The 21,546-nt window shown below is 42.5% G+C and overlaps 1 protein-coding gene across 2 annotated transcripts in view; it reads right to left on the bottom strand.

The window, feature by feature from the left end:
• Positions 1-21,546, bottom strand: part of ENPP3 (ectonucleotide pyrophosphatase/phosphodiesterase 3) — a 72,445-nt gene that overhangs the window by 40,121 nt on the left and 10,778 nt on the right. For both annotated transcript variants that reach the window (XM_084777977.1, XM_084777978.1), the window contains exons 5-10: positions 18,404-18,464; positions 12,979-13,076; positions 5,126-5,205; positions 3,015-3,134; positions 2,297-2,406; positions 1,232-1,297 (exon numbers count right to left, since the gene is read on the bottom strand). In XM_084777977.1, the coding sequence (XP_084634103.1) occupies positions 1,232-1,297; positions 2,297-2,406; positions 3,015-3,134; positions 5,126-5,205; positions 12,979-13,076; positions 18,404-18,464 (535 nt within the window). The remainder of the gene's footprint in view (positions 1-1,231; positions 1,298-2,296; positions 2,407-3,014; positions 3,135-5,125; positions 5,206-12,978; positions 13,077-18,403; positions 18,465-21,546) is intronic.

The raw sequence follows: 21,546 nt of genomic DNA, 5'->3' as shown, positions 1-21,546 counted from the left end.
CTGGTAGCTAAGACCTCTCTTGATGCGCCCAGCCCTTTCCGCTTCCTGCTGCCTGGCCTTTGGCTGATTCTCTGCTCTATGTCTGGCTCCTTTATCATGCACTGGTTTCTGATGTGGAGTTAACTTAATGCGTTCTTTCAGTACGCTCTGACCGAAGTCTCTGGCCCCGGCCTTGCACCAGCCCCTCCAACTCCGGAAGCCTGTTCTCAGAAACAAGTGCTTCTGTCACTCCTGCCCCAATATCTTGTGAAATCTGCCTCTCCTCTTGGGGACCGACAGCAAGGCCCCCCCCCAGAGCACCTGTTCTCAGGACTAAGTCCTGAAAAGCACCCATTAAGAAGCAATGCCAATAGCTGCTACAGTGACACAGGCCCTGTCATCTCCAAGTGCAACTCTCACCTCAAAGAGGATAGGAAAGTTTATTGTGGGGCTGAAATCACCTCAAACTTTACCTCCCCACACAGAGGCGTCTTCACAGGACTTTTATAGTAACAGAACAGAGGAAGCCATGAATCAAGACACTTTCAATACATTTGTTGGGAACATCAGAAACTGGGGCGACTGTGCTATTGGCTCTAGACTCTACTGAAAGCATTCTTAGCCTCCCAATTGGTGGAAACTAGGGTTTTGTTAAGTTAATGTATTCCAAAAGGATTTTTCCATGTTAGTAACGGGATGTTAGGTGTGACACAGAGATGGACAAGAATAGGCTGTCCGTCGGGCTACATGTGGCTTGAAATAAATTGTAATTTGCTCTAGACCTTCCCAGCTCTCCACATTAGCACCAATCAGTTAATCAGATTTGGGGAAGGTTTCAGAAGGAAAAAAGGAACTTCCTTCTAGAAACATCTGTTCATACCTGTAACCTCAGCACTCATTAGGCAGAGGCAGGAATACTGCAAGTTCAGGGTTAGCCTGCTCTATATAGTGAGTTTCAGGATAGCCTGCTCTATATAGTGAGTTTCAGGCTAGTAGGACTAAATCAAATACCAGAAGGCGTTTGGAAGAGAAAGAAGGGAAGGAGAAAAGAGGAATAAGAGCTTGGAAAAGACAGACAGATAAGGAAGAAGGCAAAGAGCAGAAAGAGAAGAAAAAAGAAAGGAAGGAAGGAAGGAAGGAAGGAAGGAAGGAAGGTCAGACAAACAGGGAATTTCAAGGTTTTTAAGGAAGCACCCGTGATGGTTCAGAATGTTTGGTTTACACAACGGCGCTCTCTTTGGAAGACTGTTACCTCTCAGCTTTGGGCAGATCCAGCCATTTTAACAATGTAGAGATCCTCCTTTCATATGGGACAGAACTGAAAAAAATTTTTTTTCGAAAATTTAAACAAATAATGTCAATATATTCTTACTTAGGGAGAGGAGTTACTAACTTCAGGTATGTGTTCTGTGGTTCATGATGAAAACGCTGAGAGGGTGGCAAACTCAAATGGCCCCATTGTCAACAGACACAGATTGTGTTCTCTCCTCCTTACTTACTCATTTCTCCTTTAATTTTCCACAGCTTAATTGAAAACCATCAATTATCAACAAGTTAACCCATGCACTCACACTTACTGGCTGTCTGTTGGCAGGCAGTGTACATTTATTTGAAATGGAATTAAATCATTGAGTGAGAGGCCTTGAAGATTTTTTTCATTCTAGCCAACGTAGTAAGATGGTGGGATTTGTGTGTTAGCTTGTCACTTAGAATCACGTGGACAGGCTCTCAGTTAAAGGTCGGCCCGTAAGTATATCTACAGGGGATTTTCTTGACCGTTAGTTGATGTAAAAGGGCACAGTCCATTGTGGGTAGAACCATCCCTAGGCAGATGGACCTGAGCATGTATGAAAGCAAGCGTTCATTCTCTCTCAGCTCTTAGCTCTTGGTTACGGATACGGCGTGACCAGCTCTCTTATCCTCCTACCTCTGTGGCACCCCTCGGCGTCAGATTTTAACCCACAAACATGAGCTTAAATAAATGCCTTTCTCTCATAAGTTGCTCTATGTCAGGGTATTTTACTACCGCAACAAAAACAAAACTACAACAGCAGATAAGGTGCCAGGAACTGAGTTTGACCTCTGGAACCCGTATGATAAAAGAGGAGAGCTGACTCTCAAAACGTGTGCTCTGACTTCAACATACGCCTTCTGACACACATGAGTGCAATACACATACACATGCATGCACGCATGCACACCAACTATTCAACCAAATAAACACATGGGAAAATCTTTCAGGCAAATAAATAAACGAGGAAACGGGTCCTGCAGACCTCTGCCCAGCTGGATCCTTATCTGAACGCACTTCTAGTACCTGCTGTAATTCCTGTATATGGTAGGGTAGGAGCCGTTGATAGGCACATCTGATCCAGGCCAGTAGTAGGCAGCCGCCTTTAAACCTTGATACATTGCCGTTAGCCAGATCTACAAGGAGTGAGAGGCAATAGAGTAACTGTTTAGGCACCAGCACCATAACCTACTGCTAACAACTATTTTGACTGAGAATGTGTTCTTGTCTATACTGCACAGTAAATTAAAATTTACAATCAGTCAATCTGCCTCAAAAAAGTAATGTAGTAAGAGAGTAACCGTTCGTTGTTCCTTCCGCACTGATAAGATTGTGTAATTCTTCACCTTTGAAGAAACTGCAAAACAGCATGAAGGAACACCAGATCTCTTTCTGAGGGAAGTTGAGTATTTGTCTATTGATGACACTATACCCGAATTTCAACATAAAACCTCCTGCGTAAGCAGCCAGGAATATTTCCAAAAATTCAGATAATAATAATAATGATGATGATGATGAGGAGGAGGAGGAGGAGGAGGAGGAGGAGAAGAAGAAGAAGAAGAAGGAGAAGGAGAAGGAGAAGGAGAAGGAGAAGGAGAAGGAGAAGGAGAAGAAGAAATAGTAGTGAAACCTTCACATTTTCAGCCATTAGAAACTACATGGACGGAGAGAAATTTGGGGAAAACTGCGAAGATTGAGCTATTATGTGAAAACAGGCTTAGAGGCCAAGAGGAGTGCTACATACCGGCTGCCCATTCCACCAGGCGGGGTTATTTTTCTCCACTGAAGAAAGTGAAAAACTCTTGTTGAAGTGCACATCATACATGTTATTGTCAATGATGCCATGGGATTCTGGATACAAGCCCTATAATATTTATCGCAAAATAAGAGTATGAGGAAGTGAACCTTAGAAAGATATAGGCAAGTTGCAGGAACAGCAGATCTGTGCTGGGAGAAATGCCATGTACTTTACAATGTAACAGTCCAGACCTGAAACTAAATATCAAGAAGATACCCAGATTCCTACCAGATATGCCTATTTCTTGGCTTCAGTGGCAAATGGCCGACAGAAAACAGGTGGTTTGTATTGGTTGCTATTCTGGATTCACTGTGAAATGCCCCACAGAGGGTCAGTTGTCTTGACACTTGGTTCCTGGCTGGTAGCACTGTTTTGGAAGGTTGTGGAACCTTTAGAAGGCAAAGCCTCAATGGAATAAGTGGGAAGTGGCTAACGTGGGAGGCCTGGGGTGTGTTTGTTTGTTTATATATTTATTATCTGTGTGTGCGTGTGTGTGTGTGTGTGTGTGTGTGTGTGTGTGTGTGTGTGTGTGTGTGGTGTTGTTGTTGCTGTTGGGTATGCACACACCGCAGCAAGCACAAAGAGGTAAGAGGACAATTTTCAGGAACCATCTCTCTCCTTTCACTCCATGGGTCCTGAGCCTAGAAGAGCCTAGAGTTGTCAAGTTAGGCGGCAAGCACCTTTGCTGGCTTGTCAGGCTTGGAGTTTCATAGCCTTGCCCTACTTCCTGTTCTTTCTCTACTTCCTGACTACTCAGGAACATGACCCCACTGGCCTCGAGCTCCTGTCACCAGGCCGTCTGCCATGAGGTAATGTATCCCCTCAACCCGTGTCTCAGAAGAAGCCCTTCCTTTCTTGCTCAAATTGCACTCTGTCAGATATGTTGTCACCTCGATGAACAAAATAACAGGCACAATTCTAGAAGAGTCCAGAATTTTCTACATAAAAGTGTCTTGTCCTTATGTATTGCCTCCCTTCCCAGCTGACATTCATTTAAGTAAACGGTGACCAAAAAGTCCAGGAGAAAGGTATTTCTCACGTGACAGAAGTGGCCAGGGCCTCACAAAGGTGAGTTTAACCTAACACTGGGCATGTGTGGTTAATGAATGACTCACACTGAGCCATGCCTTTCCAGCATGTAGTTATAAAGTGTGTAGCACAAGCTTGCCCAGTTCTTACTCAGGATGCCCATGCCCTGTAAGAATAACTTTTATTCTCCTGGCTCAATTCTTGTCTGGGAGGCTTACCACCTCCTTCTGCTGGCCTAGGCCTAGCTAGTTCTGGAAGCATCTAGCCTCTGTATAATCTAACCTGGGTATAGGATGTTTTCAGCCTCTGAGACTTACTGCTTAATGAGCTCACCCTTCCTTGTTCTTTCTGAGCTCTTGGCTGCCTGGTTCCACTTAGCTGTTCTGGCTCAAAGTCTTCTCCCAGTTGACCTATTTAATCTGGCTTCTCTTGGCCCAGAATTGCTCTGCTTGGCCTCAAACTAATTCAGCAATCTGCTCTAATCTTTTGGCTTCTTCTTATTATGTGGCTCATTCTGTCTTTAACTGTTCTCTCTCTCTCTCTCTCTCTCTCTCTCTCTCTCTCTCTCTCTCTCTCTCTCTCTCTCTCTCTGCAACCCATCTCTCTATTACTGTCCTGGTAAAAAACTGCCTCCTCTCTCTGAAAAACTGCATATCCTATTCTGTCAAATCTCTGGTTCATCACCTTTTCTGCTACTCAATTAGACATCACTTTCAAACATGGGTGCTTCCTTCTACACACTAGCTTTACCTTCGTTTGGGATTAAAGACATGTACCACCATGCCTGGTCCTAAGCTTTTCTTTACCTGAAACTTGCTCTATACCAGGCTGGCTTTGAACTCAGACCTGTTTGCCTCTGTATCCTGGGTTAAAGGTGTGTTTCTATTCCAGCCAGATCAAATAGTCCTAGAAGGTCTTTGAATGTGATCTCTTGCCAGAGCAGCCATGTTCCAAATCAACATTCCTCTACAATGCCCATGTAATGTAGTCAGTTTCCTGGCAGTTTTCCCACTGGGCCAAGCACTTACCGTAACAATAGTATAGTGATTTGGGAAGGTTTTGGTAGGATACATGGCTCTCAGGTATTTTGAATGGATTCCGCATGTTTCTGCAAGAAAATACAGTAAGAGATTAGAGGGGCGTTTCTCAGAAATATTTTGTATGGCTAAATACCAACATGTTTCCCAGAAAACAAAAAATAGGAAGAGGTTGGAATTCTGACCCTTAAAGTTTGTCCATCACTTTTTTTTTAAAAAAAAGTCCATTTTTAGGAAGATCCAGGCAGCTGTGGGATTAGGCTCTGCAAGGCCATGTGGTTGTTGCAGTCCCGCAGCATCTCAGCTCTGGCTTTACTCCACCCCACCACAGGTAAAGCACACACAAGGAGTATAACCAAGATAAAGCAAATGTTATCAAAGGACATCAAAATTTGAAATTTATATAATTTTACATGCTTCAAGACTGTCTTCTCTTCATAATAATAATAATAATAATAATAATAATAATAATAATAATAACAATAACAGCAGTAATAATAATAATAACAATAACAATAACAGCAGTAATAATAATAATAATAATAATAATAATAATAATAAACCAGATTCATAGCATATATCGGACAAAATGAACTAAAGTCAGAATTAGCTCAGGAGTTCCGGTTTGCTGACCTTTAAGATACAAAGCACCCTAACCTATACCCTCCTGGCATAGTTTTCTTTTGATTCCTCTCTTTATGTATCTGGTAATTATGGGAACAATTTCCACACAGCTTTCAGCTGACAGATCCTTTATTTAAAATATTCAGCATAACGAAAACCACCAGACCCATCTACACACCCAAAGAGGCGTTGGAGGAGGACAGCTACAAAAGCCCACGCCACTTAGGAATGTTTGCAAAATAAGTTCACTCTACTGCTTGCTGTTTTTGGCTCCATTTCCACTTGATCTGCGCAGCTTCCTGCTAGCTGTTTTTCACAAAGTGTGGCACTAATTGTGCTCCCATTGTTCCTCTGTTCTAGGTGTGAGCAGTAACCCCATGGGAAGGAGGTCAGAATGGCTAGAGCGTGCTGCTATTTCTTTTGCAGCCACGAAGCACTGGGATGCAGGTCTCATAACCTCTCCTTCTGCAAGCCAGCGCTCCCACTATAGATGCTATTTACCTTAAAACACAAAGCAAGATTGGTAGGTGGCCAAAATGTGACACACTCTGCAGCTGGCAACAATGTCCTCCCAAACAGATGCGGATGTGGTCCGCTCTCTCTCTCTCCAGCCTTTGTTTTTGTTTTTTTAAAAGAGAATTCAGAAGTTTCCTCTTTCAGAATCTTCTGGAGACCCATGTAGAGCCCACTGTGTGAGGCCCTTGTCCCGAAGGGGAGAGGTGATGGTGTCTCCTGCTTCAGACATCATAAACTCAAATTACCATGAAGTTTTATGAGTGAGATCTAATCTACTTTCAGCATTAAAATAATGAGATGAGAGAGGAGTCTATACAATGAACAGAAATGGTCAGTTTCTGTTTTCATTTCCCTAGAACATGGGTGGGAGAACTTGTTTGTAAGTGCCTAACAAAACTGGGTGTAAATTAAGTGTAACTAAGTGGCCACCACCCTAGCTACAATGCCTGAAACAGGACACACCTGTGATTGTCTTCAGACTCCGGCTACCGCTTTGTGTCATGTTTTATAAGCGGGACACTAGAGGACAGTCTGCAGAAAGCGCTGCCTCCAAGCAGTGTCTCTTCTAAATCTAGATCACGACCCAATAGAAAGGCTCTAGTAGGACATGAGGGGTCACTGTCAGGGAAAGGAAGGCTACCAGGGCACAGTGCTGTTTTGATTACATACTTTCTAATATTGCCTAAAATATTAACTATATACATATACATATAGAAACATTTTCAGAGAAACAAAAGTCTAGGGGCGGGGAAATGGCTCAGTTGGCTTCATGACAATGAGAAACTGAGTTTGAGTCCCGAGCACCCGCAGAAAAATCCAGGCGTGGCTCCATGTACCTTTAACCCCAAGCCTGGGGAGGCAGAGATTCGTAGATCCTTGGAAGTCACTGGCCTGCTAGCTTTGGTGAATTGACATGCTCCGGGTTCAACTAGAGACCCAATCTCAGAAAATAAGATGGAATTATATTGACAAAGATGTCTGATATTAACTTCTGCTTCTACATGCATAAGCCTGCGTGTGCGTGGCACACACAAACACACAAGCGCATATGCTACACACAAGAAAGGAAAGAAAACTCTAAACAAAAAATAATTTCCAAAATGTAAGCTGGAGAAGCACGTGTAACCAGGCTTACAGCCCCTACGAGTATAAGGAGAGAAAACTAAATGAGGGACAAAGTCAAAGACTGTGTAGAATGGCGCTTCAAGGCAGTCTTGACAAAATATGGACTAAGATATTGCCACACACTGATGACGTAGCCACAGACTAGAGATGTATGGCTTTCAATTTTCACATATCGTGTGCCCTCTGGAAAGACTAGTCAAGTGGCTAACTCAGTGGAATCCGGAAGCCCTGGAGGGTGTTGATCTAAGTGTCTAAGCCCATAGAGAAGAAAGGATGAGAGAGAGAGAGAGAGAGAGAGAGAGAGAGAGAGAGAGAGAGAACGCACAATGCTAGGAGATCCACAAAAAAGGAAGCTCTATTACTCGCCATCACACAGACATTCAGTAGCAACACATGACTCAACCTCCTCGTACGTGTGAGAACTCCAGAGCCCTCTTCAGAGACGGCCATGTGGTAACCGCCGGAACTCCTTCTCATACACCACAGTAGCACACCCCATATGATCAACTGGGGACCTCCAGATCCCAGCCTCCCTCACAGAGGATGAGAACTAAGATGCACATGCAGTGGCCAAAGTGCCCAGTTAAAGCCCAAGTGGCACATACTAACCCCCAGGAACCAAAGAGAACAAGAAGAATTGACCTGGTCTTCACCCCAGTTCCTCATCCCGACTGAGCTCAGTGTGAGGCAGGAGCGCACCCTGATCAGGGCTGCTCCTGGATTACGACTAAGCCCTATCTTCTCAGGCTTCCCTCAAAGGAATGGCTTCCATTTTTGCCCACTGTCTTAGTTCCGGACATTAAAATAAAATACCCAACAAATGCAGCTGAAAGGGAAAGTAGTTCATTTTGGTGCTGCACAGTCCTTTGTTGTGGGGAATTCAAGGCAGCAAGAGACTGTTGACCACATAGTATTCAAAGTTAAAAACAACAACAACAACAACAACAACAAACAAAGAAACAAAAACCAGAGAATGGCCAATGCTTTTGCTCGGCTCAGGTTTTTTTTTTTTTTTTCTTTGCACACAGTCCAGGATTTCTATCTCCAGGAATGGTACTGCCCTTCTTGTGTCTATCTTCCCGTCTCAGTTTAACCTGATCAAGAGAATCCCAAGGGCGTCCAAAGACCCAGCTTCCAGATGGTTCTATGTCTCAATGAGATGACAACCGAGATTAATCATCAACCTGCCTCGTCGCGCTAACAGAAACCAGCTTACCTGCCTGGAAGCCAGTGTGACGAGTGACAAAAGATGCATCGGCTATACTGACTGGCTCACTGCCTCTCCATAATCACAAGGAAAGTGGGCAAAGAATCCAGGATTCCAACTTACTTTTCTGGGGTTGGAAAGAGTTAGAGAAATGCCTAATGATGAATCTGTGTTTCGGTCTTGCTTGCTCTGATGAGACCTGGCTTATATTTGGTATTGCCACACAGTCCCAAAGAACAAAGAAAACAGAAATAATAACCTAACATGAGGTTTTGAGAGGCCTCTAGAGAGACAATCAGGTTGGTTGGTAAGTTTCTCTTGTACAAGGCCCAGTCTACAAGAGAAGCGACTGTCCTGTCTAAGTATAGACATGAATACAGCCTATAATTAATAAAGGAAAGATGAGAACAACAAGGGAACAAGTTCAAAACAAAGGACCAAGACAAATTTTCAGAAGCTGAGCCTTAGTGAAGCAGCAAAGTATAATTTATCAACCAGATAGTTTAAAGATACTTTACTACAAAGATGCTCATTACTGATACATATACAAAATCAGGACTTCATAAAAGAGATAGACGGTAATTTCAGATTTAACAAATGCAAACCACGGAACCAAAGTGTGCAATAATTTCACTAAGGTGAACTGCAAATCAGACTAGACTAAGAAGAAAAGGTCAGAAAGCTCAAGGATCTCGCTAGAAATTATTCATACAGAATAACGAAACTTAGCAATAATGGCAAAGAGAAGATAAATATGAAGAGTCTTGCGTTACATCAGTAAGTGGACAACATACATACCATGTGGTTTTTAGAGAAGAAGAAGAAGAAGAAAGAGAAAGAGCTAAAAAGTTTATTCAAAGAAATGAAGGCTAAAACACCCAGATCAGGCAAAGAGGAAATACAACCCATTCCAGAACATCGCAGAAATCCAAAAGACATGAACCTAAACAAACAAGGAACCGTACCATTGTACATGCAATAAAACATTCAAAAGATAAAAGGAAATGAAAGCATCAAAGAAAAGTGACCTAGAATGAACGAGGGGAAATGGGGGGGGGGCTGTAGGACTGTAAGTGGCTTGTTTTTTTCATAAGAAAATCATAAGTCATTTGAATAATGAATTTAAAGGGCTAAAAGAAGAAGATTAAAAATCTACCAAGCAAAGACAGTGTATCTAGAAAATGTCCTTTGTGGAAAGATAAAGATAAACAGGAAGTGAGAGATAGAAATAAGGAGAGGCAGAGAGAGAGAGAGAGAGAGAGAGAGAGAGAGAGAGAGAGAGAGAGAGAGAGAGAAACAGACTCCAGATGAAACTGAGTTCATTAAGACAAGACTTGTCTTGAAAAGGATGCTGAAATGAAGTCGCATAAGAAGTGAAGAAAGCTCATGGGGCAGAGGTAAGCATACAGACAAATGCAGAGTGTCTTAACTCTATGCAAGTGGTAGTAAATCCCATTTAATTCCAACAGAAAAGGTAGAAAATGAAATATTACAAGTAACTAAGATGACTATACAGTAGGCATTGGTGTAAACTGTGATATAAGTTGTATGCTGGGGGAAAAGCATTGAGTTTTGTACTCAATTAAGTGTTTTGTTGTAAACTAGATTGTTATAATCAAAAGACAAATGTGTGTGTGTATGCGTGCCGTGATAACCACAAAGAAAAGATCTACAGAAATTATAGAAAAACAAAATGAAAAAAAAATCAAAGCATATTTTAAAAACTAAACATAAAATAGTACAAAAGAGGAAAAAGAAAGTTGATGCCAAACAAAAGCAATGGATAAAATGGCAGTGATGAATCATCCCGTATCACAGATTACATCAAATGTAAGCACCCAATAAAAAGGAGAGTAGCTGAATAGATATACATACATACATACATACATACATACATACATACATATATATATATATGTCCAATCCAAGTATATGTTAACTGCCAGACTTGGTTTGGATTTAAGAACACAGGTAGGATGGAAAAAGCAATACATACAAAATTTGCTATGTAAACTGAGTGCACTCAGAGGTCCTGTGTAAACAGTGTGCTCACAGACAACACTGTCTCCTACATGTATGAGGGTAGATCTAGTACCAAGTCTCTTATCGAAATATAGGGAACGGCAGAAGCCAATGGCTTGCTGCAGAGACCAAAGAGCCTTACTGTTTGTGAATGCCAACCCTGACAACTTGAGTCTCCAGAAAGTTCTGCAAAAAAGGATCAGTTGAATTTTTACTGTCTACGTGATATTCATAGTCTTATTTTTGCCTCGGCGTCCATCCTAGCTTCCCAGGAAGGCAGTTTCCAACTAGATCCATTCCATCTCACTGTAAACGTTCCGGGTCTTGTCTCTAGCCGTCTGTCTACAGCCTTCCGTGCTAAGATGCACTAAGGTCAGGCAGCCCTATCCTCCTCCCTCAGTCGTTGCTGGTATGACTCACTGCTGTGTGGTTTGCGTTCATGCTCAGTTTCCACAGCCACTGAAGTTCCAACCCTCAGCAGCTTGATGGGAGAGACCTAGACTTCCTCAAGAGTGACACCTATTTCACCTCAAGGCTACCATAATGCTGATCCAATTTCAGAACACCTGATCTCAATCCACAGATTAGCTTTCTGCCAGTGTGACCAAAACCTGTGTAAACAGCAAGCAGGAGTTAACGATTTAACTTGGCTTATGTTTTCAGACAGCTCAGAGCTTTCAGGCCTCAGCTACTGGGGTTCAGTGAGGTTGAGCAGAGCACTCAGGAATGTGTAACATGAAATTCTCCTCCTTCCGGTCAGGAAGAGGCAAGAAGAAGCCGGGAACAGCACTCCAAGGACCTGCTTACGTACTTCTTCCAGCTAGGCTCCAAAATTTTTTTTTTGCAAAAGCTTCCAAATGTCCTGCAATAAAGCCAGCTGAGACCCACGCGTTCAAAACACAAGTGCTCCAGTTCCCTAGGACCTTACAAGATAACAAGGAGGTAGTTTGGGTTGGCAGGCTCAAGCAGTAAGGGTTTTTTGATCCACTGCTAACAAAATGGTATCTGCATGACTAAAACTGCGGTTTAAGCAGAAACCGGAAAGCTGTGGTTGAAATACCTGTAAATGCCATTTCCACTTCTCAGTAGGACAAGAAACTCAACTAACTCCACGCAAAAACAGATTCACTTCGGCCGTCTGTCAGCTTCCCGTTTGAACACAGGACTTCATAGCTATGTACCCAAATAAATTTCGATAATGAGGCGGAAGCGGAGAGGTGTCTGTTAACTTTCCAGACCCAAGTGGCCCAGCAAAGACTGGCAAGTCCTGCACTTGGAAAATTTTTCAGTCTCTTTGCCAAAGGTCTGTCCAAATGAGGGAGACGCTGAAGGCATGGCCCCACTGTGCTGCGGAGAGAAACGGCCTGCCTTTCCATGTCGGCTTGGCATGGGATTAACTGAAGAAATCATCACATTCTGTCTTTTTGTTTTACCAGCGAGGAAAATGAGGTCCAGAAAAGTTAACTGGCTTACTCAGGCTCAAAGAGTCATTTCCCAATAATTTGAAGAAAAATCAAAACAACAACAACAAACAAATAAACTAACAAAAAAAACACAATAAAATTGTGATTGTATTTGAGAATTTCGGAGATAAAAGAGAGTCTGGGCAAAAGGAAATGAAAGACCCGAATTGCAGAGCAGTGAATGCTAGGAGCCCCCAGAGTTCCCTCTCAAGCTATGACTCCAAGTGTTCTGCTTTTATTTATGGTTATTATGTTGAGTTTTGTGAAAGCCACGTGCCCTAACACAGAGTATAGCGCTGTGATAAAGGCGATGATGAGAACAGTATGCATCACTAATCCTATCCACTGAGAAATGACCATCTTACAAACAAACTGGTCTTTCAAGGGGAGGGGAGCCTTCCTGACTGAGCTATCACTGTGAGTGGCCAAAGCCATTTTCTAAGCAAAAAGATACCATAAGTGAAGATGGCTCCTTCATCGGAGTGTTAGTAGATGCCAGGTCTACCCAGGCTTCTTCAGGCCATTGTCTTCCCGAGTCACAGCCACCTGTGAGCCTGCCGAGGCTCAACCCAGTCCTGACAAGTACCATGTTTGAGTTGGTGGACCCAGCGGATACCCATAGCTCAGAAGTTGCATTCAAGCAAGCAACGCATCAAGACAAGCAACACGGTGGGTGAGTTCCCTACTTAAGAAAAAGTCAAGGAGTGAGAACACGGAGGAAACTGTTTCCCTAGTAAAAAATACATAGACCACAGGAGTAAGTCACTGGGGTCTTGAGGACCCGGGGCTAAGACAAACCACCAAAGGTGCCAGGAGGGCAAGGCCTCCTCCTAAGGAGGGAGCAGAGGGCATCTCCATCACCTCACCCGCTGGCTGTCAGCACTCACTCAGTTTGTTGATGTTCGGCATCAGAGTGGCCCACGTTTGTAAATACTCAGCCCTAAAGCCATCCATGGAGAACAAGATAACAGGAGGCAGATCAAACCTGGGGATGGAAAACAGACACTTTAACCACCATCTTGGGACTAGTTAACCATTCTCTACATGAGAAAAACATTTAAAAATACGATAAGAAAACAGTTCTGGGTCAAGCAGCAGGTCACTGAACCCCAGCATCTTTTGGATGCTCCCATGATAGACTTGGTAACTAGTATCTGATATGTTCCTTACTCTAAAGCTTTTTTTTTTTTTTGTACTCATATCTTAGGGTACTAACATGTATCCACACATTTTTTTTTAAAGAATTTTATTACTATGTATACAGTGCTCTACCTGCATATACATCTGCAGGCCAGAAGAGGGCATCAGATCATATTATAGGTGGTTGTGAGTCACCCTGTGGTTGCTGGGAATTGAACTCAGGACCTCTAGAAGAGCAGTCAGTGCTCTTAACCTCTGAGCCATCTCTCCAGCCCCTATCCACACATTTTAAAGCTCTTTCAGACCAGTATTTAGCATAAAATGATTAACTGTAATTTTGGAGTCACAGCCATAGACTGTAGTTTTAAATTTTGTTCTATTTTTCTTTGCTTTTTGACTTTTGCTTCCATAATTATGCATATTCATGTGTGACAGATACATACACACAGACATTTTATTAGCCGAACTCTGCCATGTAGCCATCACTGAGACCAAGAAACGAAACGTGATTAATACCCCAGAAACTGCCCTGATTCCCACCCCCCCACTCCCCACCCCGTCCCCCCACCCCACCCCCACCCCACCCTCACCATCCTCCTTACTGACCTCAGCAAACCTTATCCCCAACAGAATGAGCAGCACCTTGACTTTTAAGAACAATTGTTCCTACTTTGATACTGAGATTTATAAACTAAATCGCATAGTGTATATTGTGTGGGCTCCGCTATCTTTTGCTTGCCATTCTTTGCCTTTGAGATTTATCTATCTTGTGACTTAAAATGATAAAACATCTCTTGTAACAGTTTGGCTCCTCCCAGTGCACGAGTGAATCACGACCCAGGCGTTTGGGTGTTTCTGGTGTGGGTTTCTCATGAACCATGAAGCAACTGTGAAGACAGTAAATTTGCTTCTCATTATATAGCGCCTTAAGAATGGGCGTGACAGAGCAACTTTCACATCTGTGCTCAAGCAGCTGTGTACTCCACCGCTGTTACCAAAAAAAAAAAAAACCATACCTTTTAAAGAGATTTCGTTAGGGCAAATCCTTAAAATGCTAATAAATTACCCAAATGTGACTGAAAACAAAGGTATGAAAACCTGATGCCAGGTGAAATAAGAAAATGGCAGCTGAGCAGTGGTGGCGCAAGCCTGTAGTCCCATCACTCAGAAGGCTGAGGCAGGTGGATTTTGGGAGTTCGAGGCCAGCCTGGTCTACAGAGTGAGTTCCAGGACACCCAGGGCTACACAGAGAAACTGTCTCAAAAAAGAAAGAAAGAAAGAAAGAAAGAAAGAAAGAAAGAAAGAAAGAAAGAAGGAAGGAAAATGGTTTCCACTTCCTCAATATGGCTGAGTAAAGCTGGAAGAGTTACCAGGATGACTATTGCTCTGGTGTGGTGAAGAAGCCATGAAGGGAATCTGGAAAAACAGATTGTTTGGCTGCTTAGAATATTCACGTATTACAGAGTAATTAACAACAAGTTTTCAAGTAAGATATTGTGCCAGATATTGTGTCTAATGGTATGAAGGAGTCACAGTTGTGGGAAATGAAACTGAGAGAGGGCTGACACTCAGTACAGAGTCAAGCACACCGAAGGACGCCAGATTAAATCACTGTAAAATGAGATCGGAATTTCTAGGAGGTGTGGCTATTAAAGAACCAACAGAAAGTACACAAGAGAAAAGACTAGGGTCCAAACAGGGCAGGACCCTGCACACATACGTACCCAGACACAGCTGATACCTGCAAACACATGCATGAGGCTCAAATGCATTTCCCTCAACCATGAAAAGGCAGTGTGAGAGGATGTACATGTTGCCATTGGTGGGAAAGTCCAAACCAGGGCTCAGTGGGGAAATAAATCAGCTCACCTCTCGTCATGTACATTATATTACAGTAGCAAATGTTCTCCCCTTCCTTAAATCCTTTAATTCTTACAGAAGGCCTTCTGAACTTGGAATTGCTATTATTTTTCAACATTCATATTTTTATGTTTATTTATGTGTACATGAATGTTCTGCATGTTGCTGGTGTCTGTGGAGGACAGAGAGGGCATTAGATCGCTTAGAGCTAGGGTTACAGGCAGTCTTTGAGATGGACAGATGTGGGTGCTGGCCACCAGAGTTGGGTGTCCTAAAACAGCATCAAGTACTTTAGCCACCACAAGTCACCTCTCCTGCCTGATATCATTATTATTTGGCTTTATAAGAAAAGCTCAGAGAAGTGCCTAATGCAAAGCCCCATGGACAAAGTCAGTACTTAAATATGGCTGTACATCCTTGCTGTTCTTTCATTGGCTGCTGAAGAGAGCTAGTGAAACTAAGAATTGGCATGACATACAGTCAGACTCTTTATCCCTCAGTGAGGGTCTCCCTAAGCTTAACCACGAGAAGGGAGAAGAGATGGGGATGTTAACCGATGTTGCAGGCCCAAAACAAAAGGATCATTGGTCTTTCTGAATGTAGGGAAAGGTGGTGTTTTTTGGATAAATGGGCATGACATGTATATAAAATCATTGTCTTAAGTAGCCATGTTTATGTTGTTCATAGAACAGCACTGTTATAAGTTTTAGTCAGAGAACCATCTTTTTGTAGTGGTCAACAGTTAACTCAGAGACTCATAACTGGTCAAAGTGCTGAGAATAAGTTTTCAAATGCTTAGTCACAAATACCAAGGTTCAGGGAATATCATGGCAAAGAGGAAAGATAGTATAAAAGCCAATGAAGGTAGGTGTGTGTGTATGTGTGTGTGTGTGTGTGTGTGTATGTGAGAGAGAGAGAGAGGTGGGGGGGCAGAGAGAGACAGAGAGAAACAGAGACAGAGACAGAGACAGAGACAGAGACACAGACACAGACACAGACAGACAAGACAGACAGACAGACAGGGAGACTGACTTCCAGACATGGCTGTTGCAATCTTGAACTCATAGCAGACATGATGACCTTCACAAAAACTCTACAAGGCCAGACCTGGCATGGAGGGCTAGCTGCTCACTGGGCCTCATTCCTCCCCTGAGGATAGATATAGATAATGGTTGATGGGAAAGGAAAGGTGTTTTCTTCAGTGGTGCAGCCATAAGTGAGGGCACGAGCTCTTGTAAACCAAGTCCTACCCATGCTCTTACAAACAAACAGTGCGAACAAAACTGGGTCACAGGCATACACACAGACGACACTGAAACCTGGCTTAGCAGAGTGAAAGGACAAGAGGGATGGATACTCAGGGAGGCTCTGCAGCGAAGCAAACCGTGAAGAAGTGAGAATGAAAATTCCATTCAGATTGGTTCTGTCCACCTGGGTCAGACTCAGGGAGGCTGTTGATGCCAGGTGGCTCACTGATACTTAAATCGCAGCATAATTTGGGGTTGGGAGTGGGGGAAGTTTCAGGCAACAGTCACTCACACTCCAGGTTTCCAGGCAAGAATTGTTCCAGCTCCTGGTGTGCAATAAAGCTTAAGGCATGACTACTTAGAAACTCCTTCACAAAGTCCCTGTGACCACAGAGGAGGGCCCGGTAGTGCAAGGCACTAGAATCTGGTGGTCTCTGACTAGCGTAGAGGTCAGCAGGCTATAAGGAACAGGTGACATCTCCCCATAACGACAGATTCTCTTAACTGGGAGCTAAAAGGTGAATCAGGTCTGCCTCCTTAGATAGTAAAAAGGTCACCAGGTCATTAATAAATTCCACTTCCAGTCTTCTGGGCAGGAAATCAGGTCTTGTATCCCCTCCGGGGAGGAGAGGCCCCTCTGTGTTTAACATTCCTGCTTTCCTAGTGATCTGTGGATGTGGGACCTTTGTGACCCCAATGGAATATGATCCAAACACATTATGTCTATGTATGGAAATGTCAACATGAAACCTATTACCACGGTTTTTTAGTATACTTAATAAAATTTTATAAACTTAACTCAGGTCCTATCTCTGCCTCCTCCATATTTCTGCGTTGTTTGTGCGTTAGTTAAATATACTGTATATTAAATATACCCTGCTCCCTCCTCTGAGCCGTTGAAGCGTTTCAAAATTCTACCTAATTTTGCTGCTGAAAGCTGTGGGTTCTTATCCTAGTACCTGGTCTTTCTGGGCTCGTAACTACCAATGTAGACCTTTCATTTCCAAGATGTCCATCTGAAGAGCTGTGACTTAGTATGATGCTTGGTTGTTGTTTCTTTGTTTTGGTTTGGTTTTGGTTTTTTGTTTTGTTTTGTTTTGTTGGTTTGATTTTTAGAGAAATACATCATCTCTCTATGTTGCTCCAACTGGCCCAGCTCCTTGGCTCAGGTGATTCTCCTGCCTCAGCCTCCCAAGTGGCTGAGAGTGCTTATGTTGACATACCATGTGCCAGGATCTATAAATATTTTTTAAATGAAATGATGCTTTTTTAATTTTTTTTGGTTTTTTGAGATAAGGTTTCTCTGTGTTAACCTTAGCTGTCCTAGACTCACATTATAGACCAGGCTGGCCTCGAACTCACAGGGATCCACCTGCCTCTGCCTCCCCAGTGCTGAGATTAAAGGCATGCACCACCGCTCGGCTAAAATGATGTTATTTTAAAATGCTTATTCCTCATAAAGCCAGGCATTCTTTTTATCGTTTGTCACCTTACTGCCACCCTAACTAGTGGGCCCAGAAAAGTGAGGGCAGTGGGGCGGGGGCATGGGGGAAGGAGGGGAGGGAGGTTTGTTCTGATGGGGAGTAACAGGGGTCACGTATGTCTTTGCACAACAGCAGAGCAATGGTCATCCACATGGGAAGGGAGGCATGCCCGGCTAAGGTCCTCCTTTCACCGTGAGCCTTTCCTTCCATGAATCCCTTTCCCTCCCCTCAGTTGGAAGATGCTTTTACTGTAAGGATGCTAACTGACTGAAAAGCATCCTGGCAGGAGTCAATTTAGTCTGAACTCCAGTCTTGCCCATAGGATCCTGGGAAGGTTGGTATACGCCAGCAAATAGGTTTAAATCATTGTGAGGCATGAATATAATACAATAATACACAAAGGTAGTTTGTCAACAGCAAAACAAATAAATGTTGACTGCAACTCTGCAAGGAGTCCAGACTTCTGTTAACAATTATATTTTGGAAGGAAAGTGTGGAAATTCTATTTGGCCTCCCCACTACAGCATCATGTGCCTCCTATTAAAGGAAGATGAAGCCTTATCCATGCCCTTGGTGCTTACCCTTCTGGACACTGGGGCTCCTGGGATGTAGCACAGGCTTCTGTCACCCACGAGACTTCTTCTGCAAAGGAGACCATACTGTTTAAGACTGTTCTGTGCTACACCAACAGAAAGAAGCAAGCGTTTGCTGGGTGTGTCTTCTCCAGCTGCTTAACTGTTGCCACTCTGATGACTAACTCCTTCCAGGACACAGTGTGTTCCATCTCACATGGTGACAAGGGCAGTGTCCTCTAAAGACATGAGATCAGTGATTGCACTGCAGAGTGCCAGGAAGCAAAGCCACCCCATCCAGAAAAACAAAGTTCTCGAGGGAAAATAATATTTCTTTATTAATGGGTTTGTTTTTCTCACACTCTCACCTCAAGGATTTTTCACAATGGCTGTAATACTAATAGATAGAATAAGCAAAACCTAGAATCGAGAAAAAGAAAACCAGGAAGAAAAGAAATGGCTAATTGGAATGGTTGGTATCAAATGGAAAATACTGAACTAAAAATCTTAACAACAAGGGCTGGAAAGATGGCTCAACGGTAGAGAGCACTGGCTGCTCTACCAGAGGTCCTGAGTTCAATTCCTACCAACCACATGGTGGCTCACAACCATCTATAATGTAATCTGATGCCCTCTTCTGGTTTGCAGGCGTACATGTATACATAATAAATAAATAAACAAAAATTTAAAAAAAAATCTTAACAAAAGTTTGCTGCATGAATGGTTTCCTTCACAGAACATTCCAGCTAACTAAAAAAGTAGAAATGACAGAGGATACATGCGACCCTGGGTAACTCCTGGTGACACCTCCACAGAAGGTACAAACCAACATGACACACATCATGATGGAGGAAACACCATTCATTGAAAGTAGAGTTTGCAATAAATAAATAAATAAATAAATGAATAAACAAACAAACAAACATCAGAGTTTCAGTAGTGCTATGGCTCTGACTTTGGAGTTTCTGGAAGTGTATAGAATTATAAATTACCTACGTCACAAAAGACTCAGTCAGCAAAACCTAGAGTAGGAAACTCTAGAACAAATGACCCCATCTCTCCAGCATATAAGATGTCAGAGGCACAAAAAGGAGGAACACAGCTTTTTACAAGGCTTGAAATATTATCGATCAGTGGCAACAACTAGCACCTACTGGATTTTGCTTCAATCCTTTAAAAACCATTATGAAACAAAGAGTCAAAACTGAGCACTGATTTGAGGATTAGAAGTAGTTATGATATTTATAGTTAGCATTATAACATTATTAAATCATCATCTTTTTTAGACACATACTGAAAGTATTCCTGAGCAAAATGCAAGTTTTGAAATAAGCTAAACTCTTGAGAGGAAAAAGTAGAGGGAGAGGCAGAGACAGAGAGAGACCATGATGGAGACAGAGAGGCAGAGACAAAGAGAAGGAAGATGACAGGAAAATGATGTGTATAGTTAAACACACACACACACACACACACACACACACACACACACACACACACACACAAAAGGAAGTAGGCCAGGCATGGTGGCACACTCAGGAGGCAGAGGCAGGTGGATCTCTGTGAGTTGGAGGCCAGCCTGGTCTACAGAGTGAGTTCCAGAACACAGAGAAACCTGTCTGCAGGGGGAGAGAGGAAATACAAAGCTGGAGAGATGGCTCAGCAGTTAAAAGCACTAGCTGCTCTTGAGGAGGAGCAGACTTTGATCCCCAGAACCCACATGGAGGTTCACAACCATCTTTAACTCCAGTCTTAGAGGACCTGTCACTCTCTTCTGGACTTCTCAGAGAACAGGCACAGACATGGTATGTGGACGTACATGAAGGCAAACACTCATACATATAAAATGATTTTAAAAAGAGAAAGAGAAGGAAATAAAAGATATGGAGATACACAGATCATGGTCCTAGACTCCATGCCAGTGTCACACTGGTAATCATCTAAGAGGCCGGTCTATGCCTCAATTACCTAGATAAATGCAAATCTATCTAGGTCTCTCCTTTTACAGCTCAAGATAACAGTCAACCAGTAGAGAACAGATAAAGATAACATAGAATTCTTAGCTAATAGCAAATAAATAAGAAATTGCCCTGTAGGCAGATGAGTAATTTGAACCCTACCAGTGGCTACAAATTCAGTGATTTTATTCCAATACTCTGCATACGCTCTTCTCTTTGAAGCAGGTTTACAATCCAGTTGCTTATCTTCCTGAGTCAGCAAACCTGTCCCTTGCTCAGTCTGCATTTATCTGCAAGTCATGCTACCTTTATAAAAATTATGCTTTGTCAGCATGAGATGGGATTGGCCATGAAACAATACGTGCTGAGGATAAGTGATGGACAGATATGAGGAAAACACCAATTGATTTTCTCTACCTCTGCTTGACAGAAATTAATCCTTGTTTTTAAAGCTTTCTAAATTTGCCAACATATAAAAGCCACAAGCAAGTTCCTACTCCAAAATCATTCAAATTCCTTCAAACTTTTCTCTGAAGCTACTTTTTTTTAAATCTAAAAATCTATATCTTTAGAGTGAGAAGGAATTAAATTTAATTTGAAAATAAACAAGCGGTCAGCCCCAGAAGACTAATGAACGTATATAAGGCTAAACTTCGATATATTTGTAACAACTGCTACTCCTGTTACAGTCAAGCAACAAACTCAGATTTAAAAAAATTTTACATGACCTCAGCACAAGCCTTTCAATAAAATATTAAAGTTACAAAACAGGGTCAAGGGCTGGAGAGATGGCTCAGCTGTTAAAGGCTAGGCTTACAATCCAAAACCCAAAACTGTGTCCAAAGAAAGGAAAATATAAAGACAATAGAAAATAACGCTCTATTTATTGGAATTTATTGGAATTGGAAAGCTAAGCCAGCCAGAAACCATACTTGCTTTTCTAAATACAAAAACAAACAAACAAAAAACTTTATGACTCAATAGTCACTATTAAGAAGTATTTGGAAACTGCTTCCAACTCAGGCCAGTTTTGGTTACTTTAAATCATTTTTCATATAAAATGACTCATACACCAATATAATACCAATACTCCTGGACTATACTGAGTAATGTTTCTAAGACAGGTAAGAATCACATGAACGAAGGATAAAATGGTCATATGCTAGGATGGAGCCCCAAGGATTACACGCCCCCCCC

This window comes from Acomys minous (assembly GCF_964271855.1).
Source record: "Acomys minous genome assembly, chromosome: 3".
Taxonomy (NCBI): Eukaryota; Metazoa; Chordata; class Mammalia; order Rodentia; family Muridae; genus Acomys; species Acomys minous.
The sequence above is the reverse complement of the archived record's forward strand: the minus strand, read 5'-3'. Positions and strand labels throughout refer to the sequence as shown.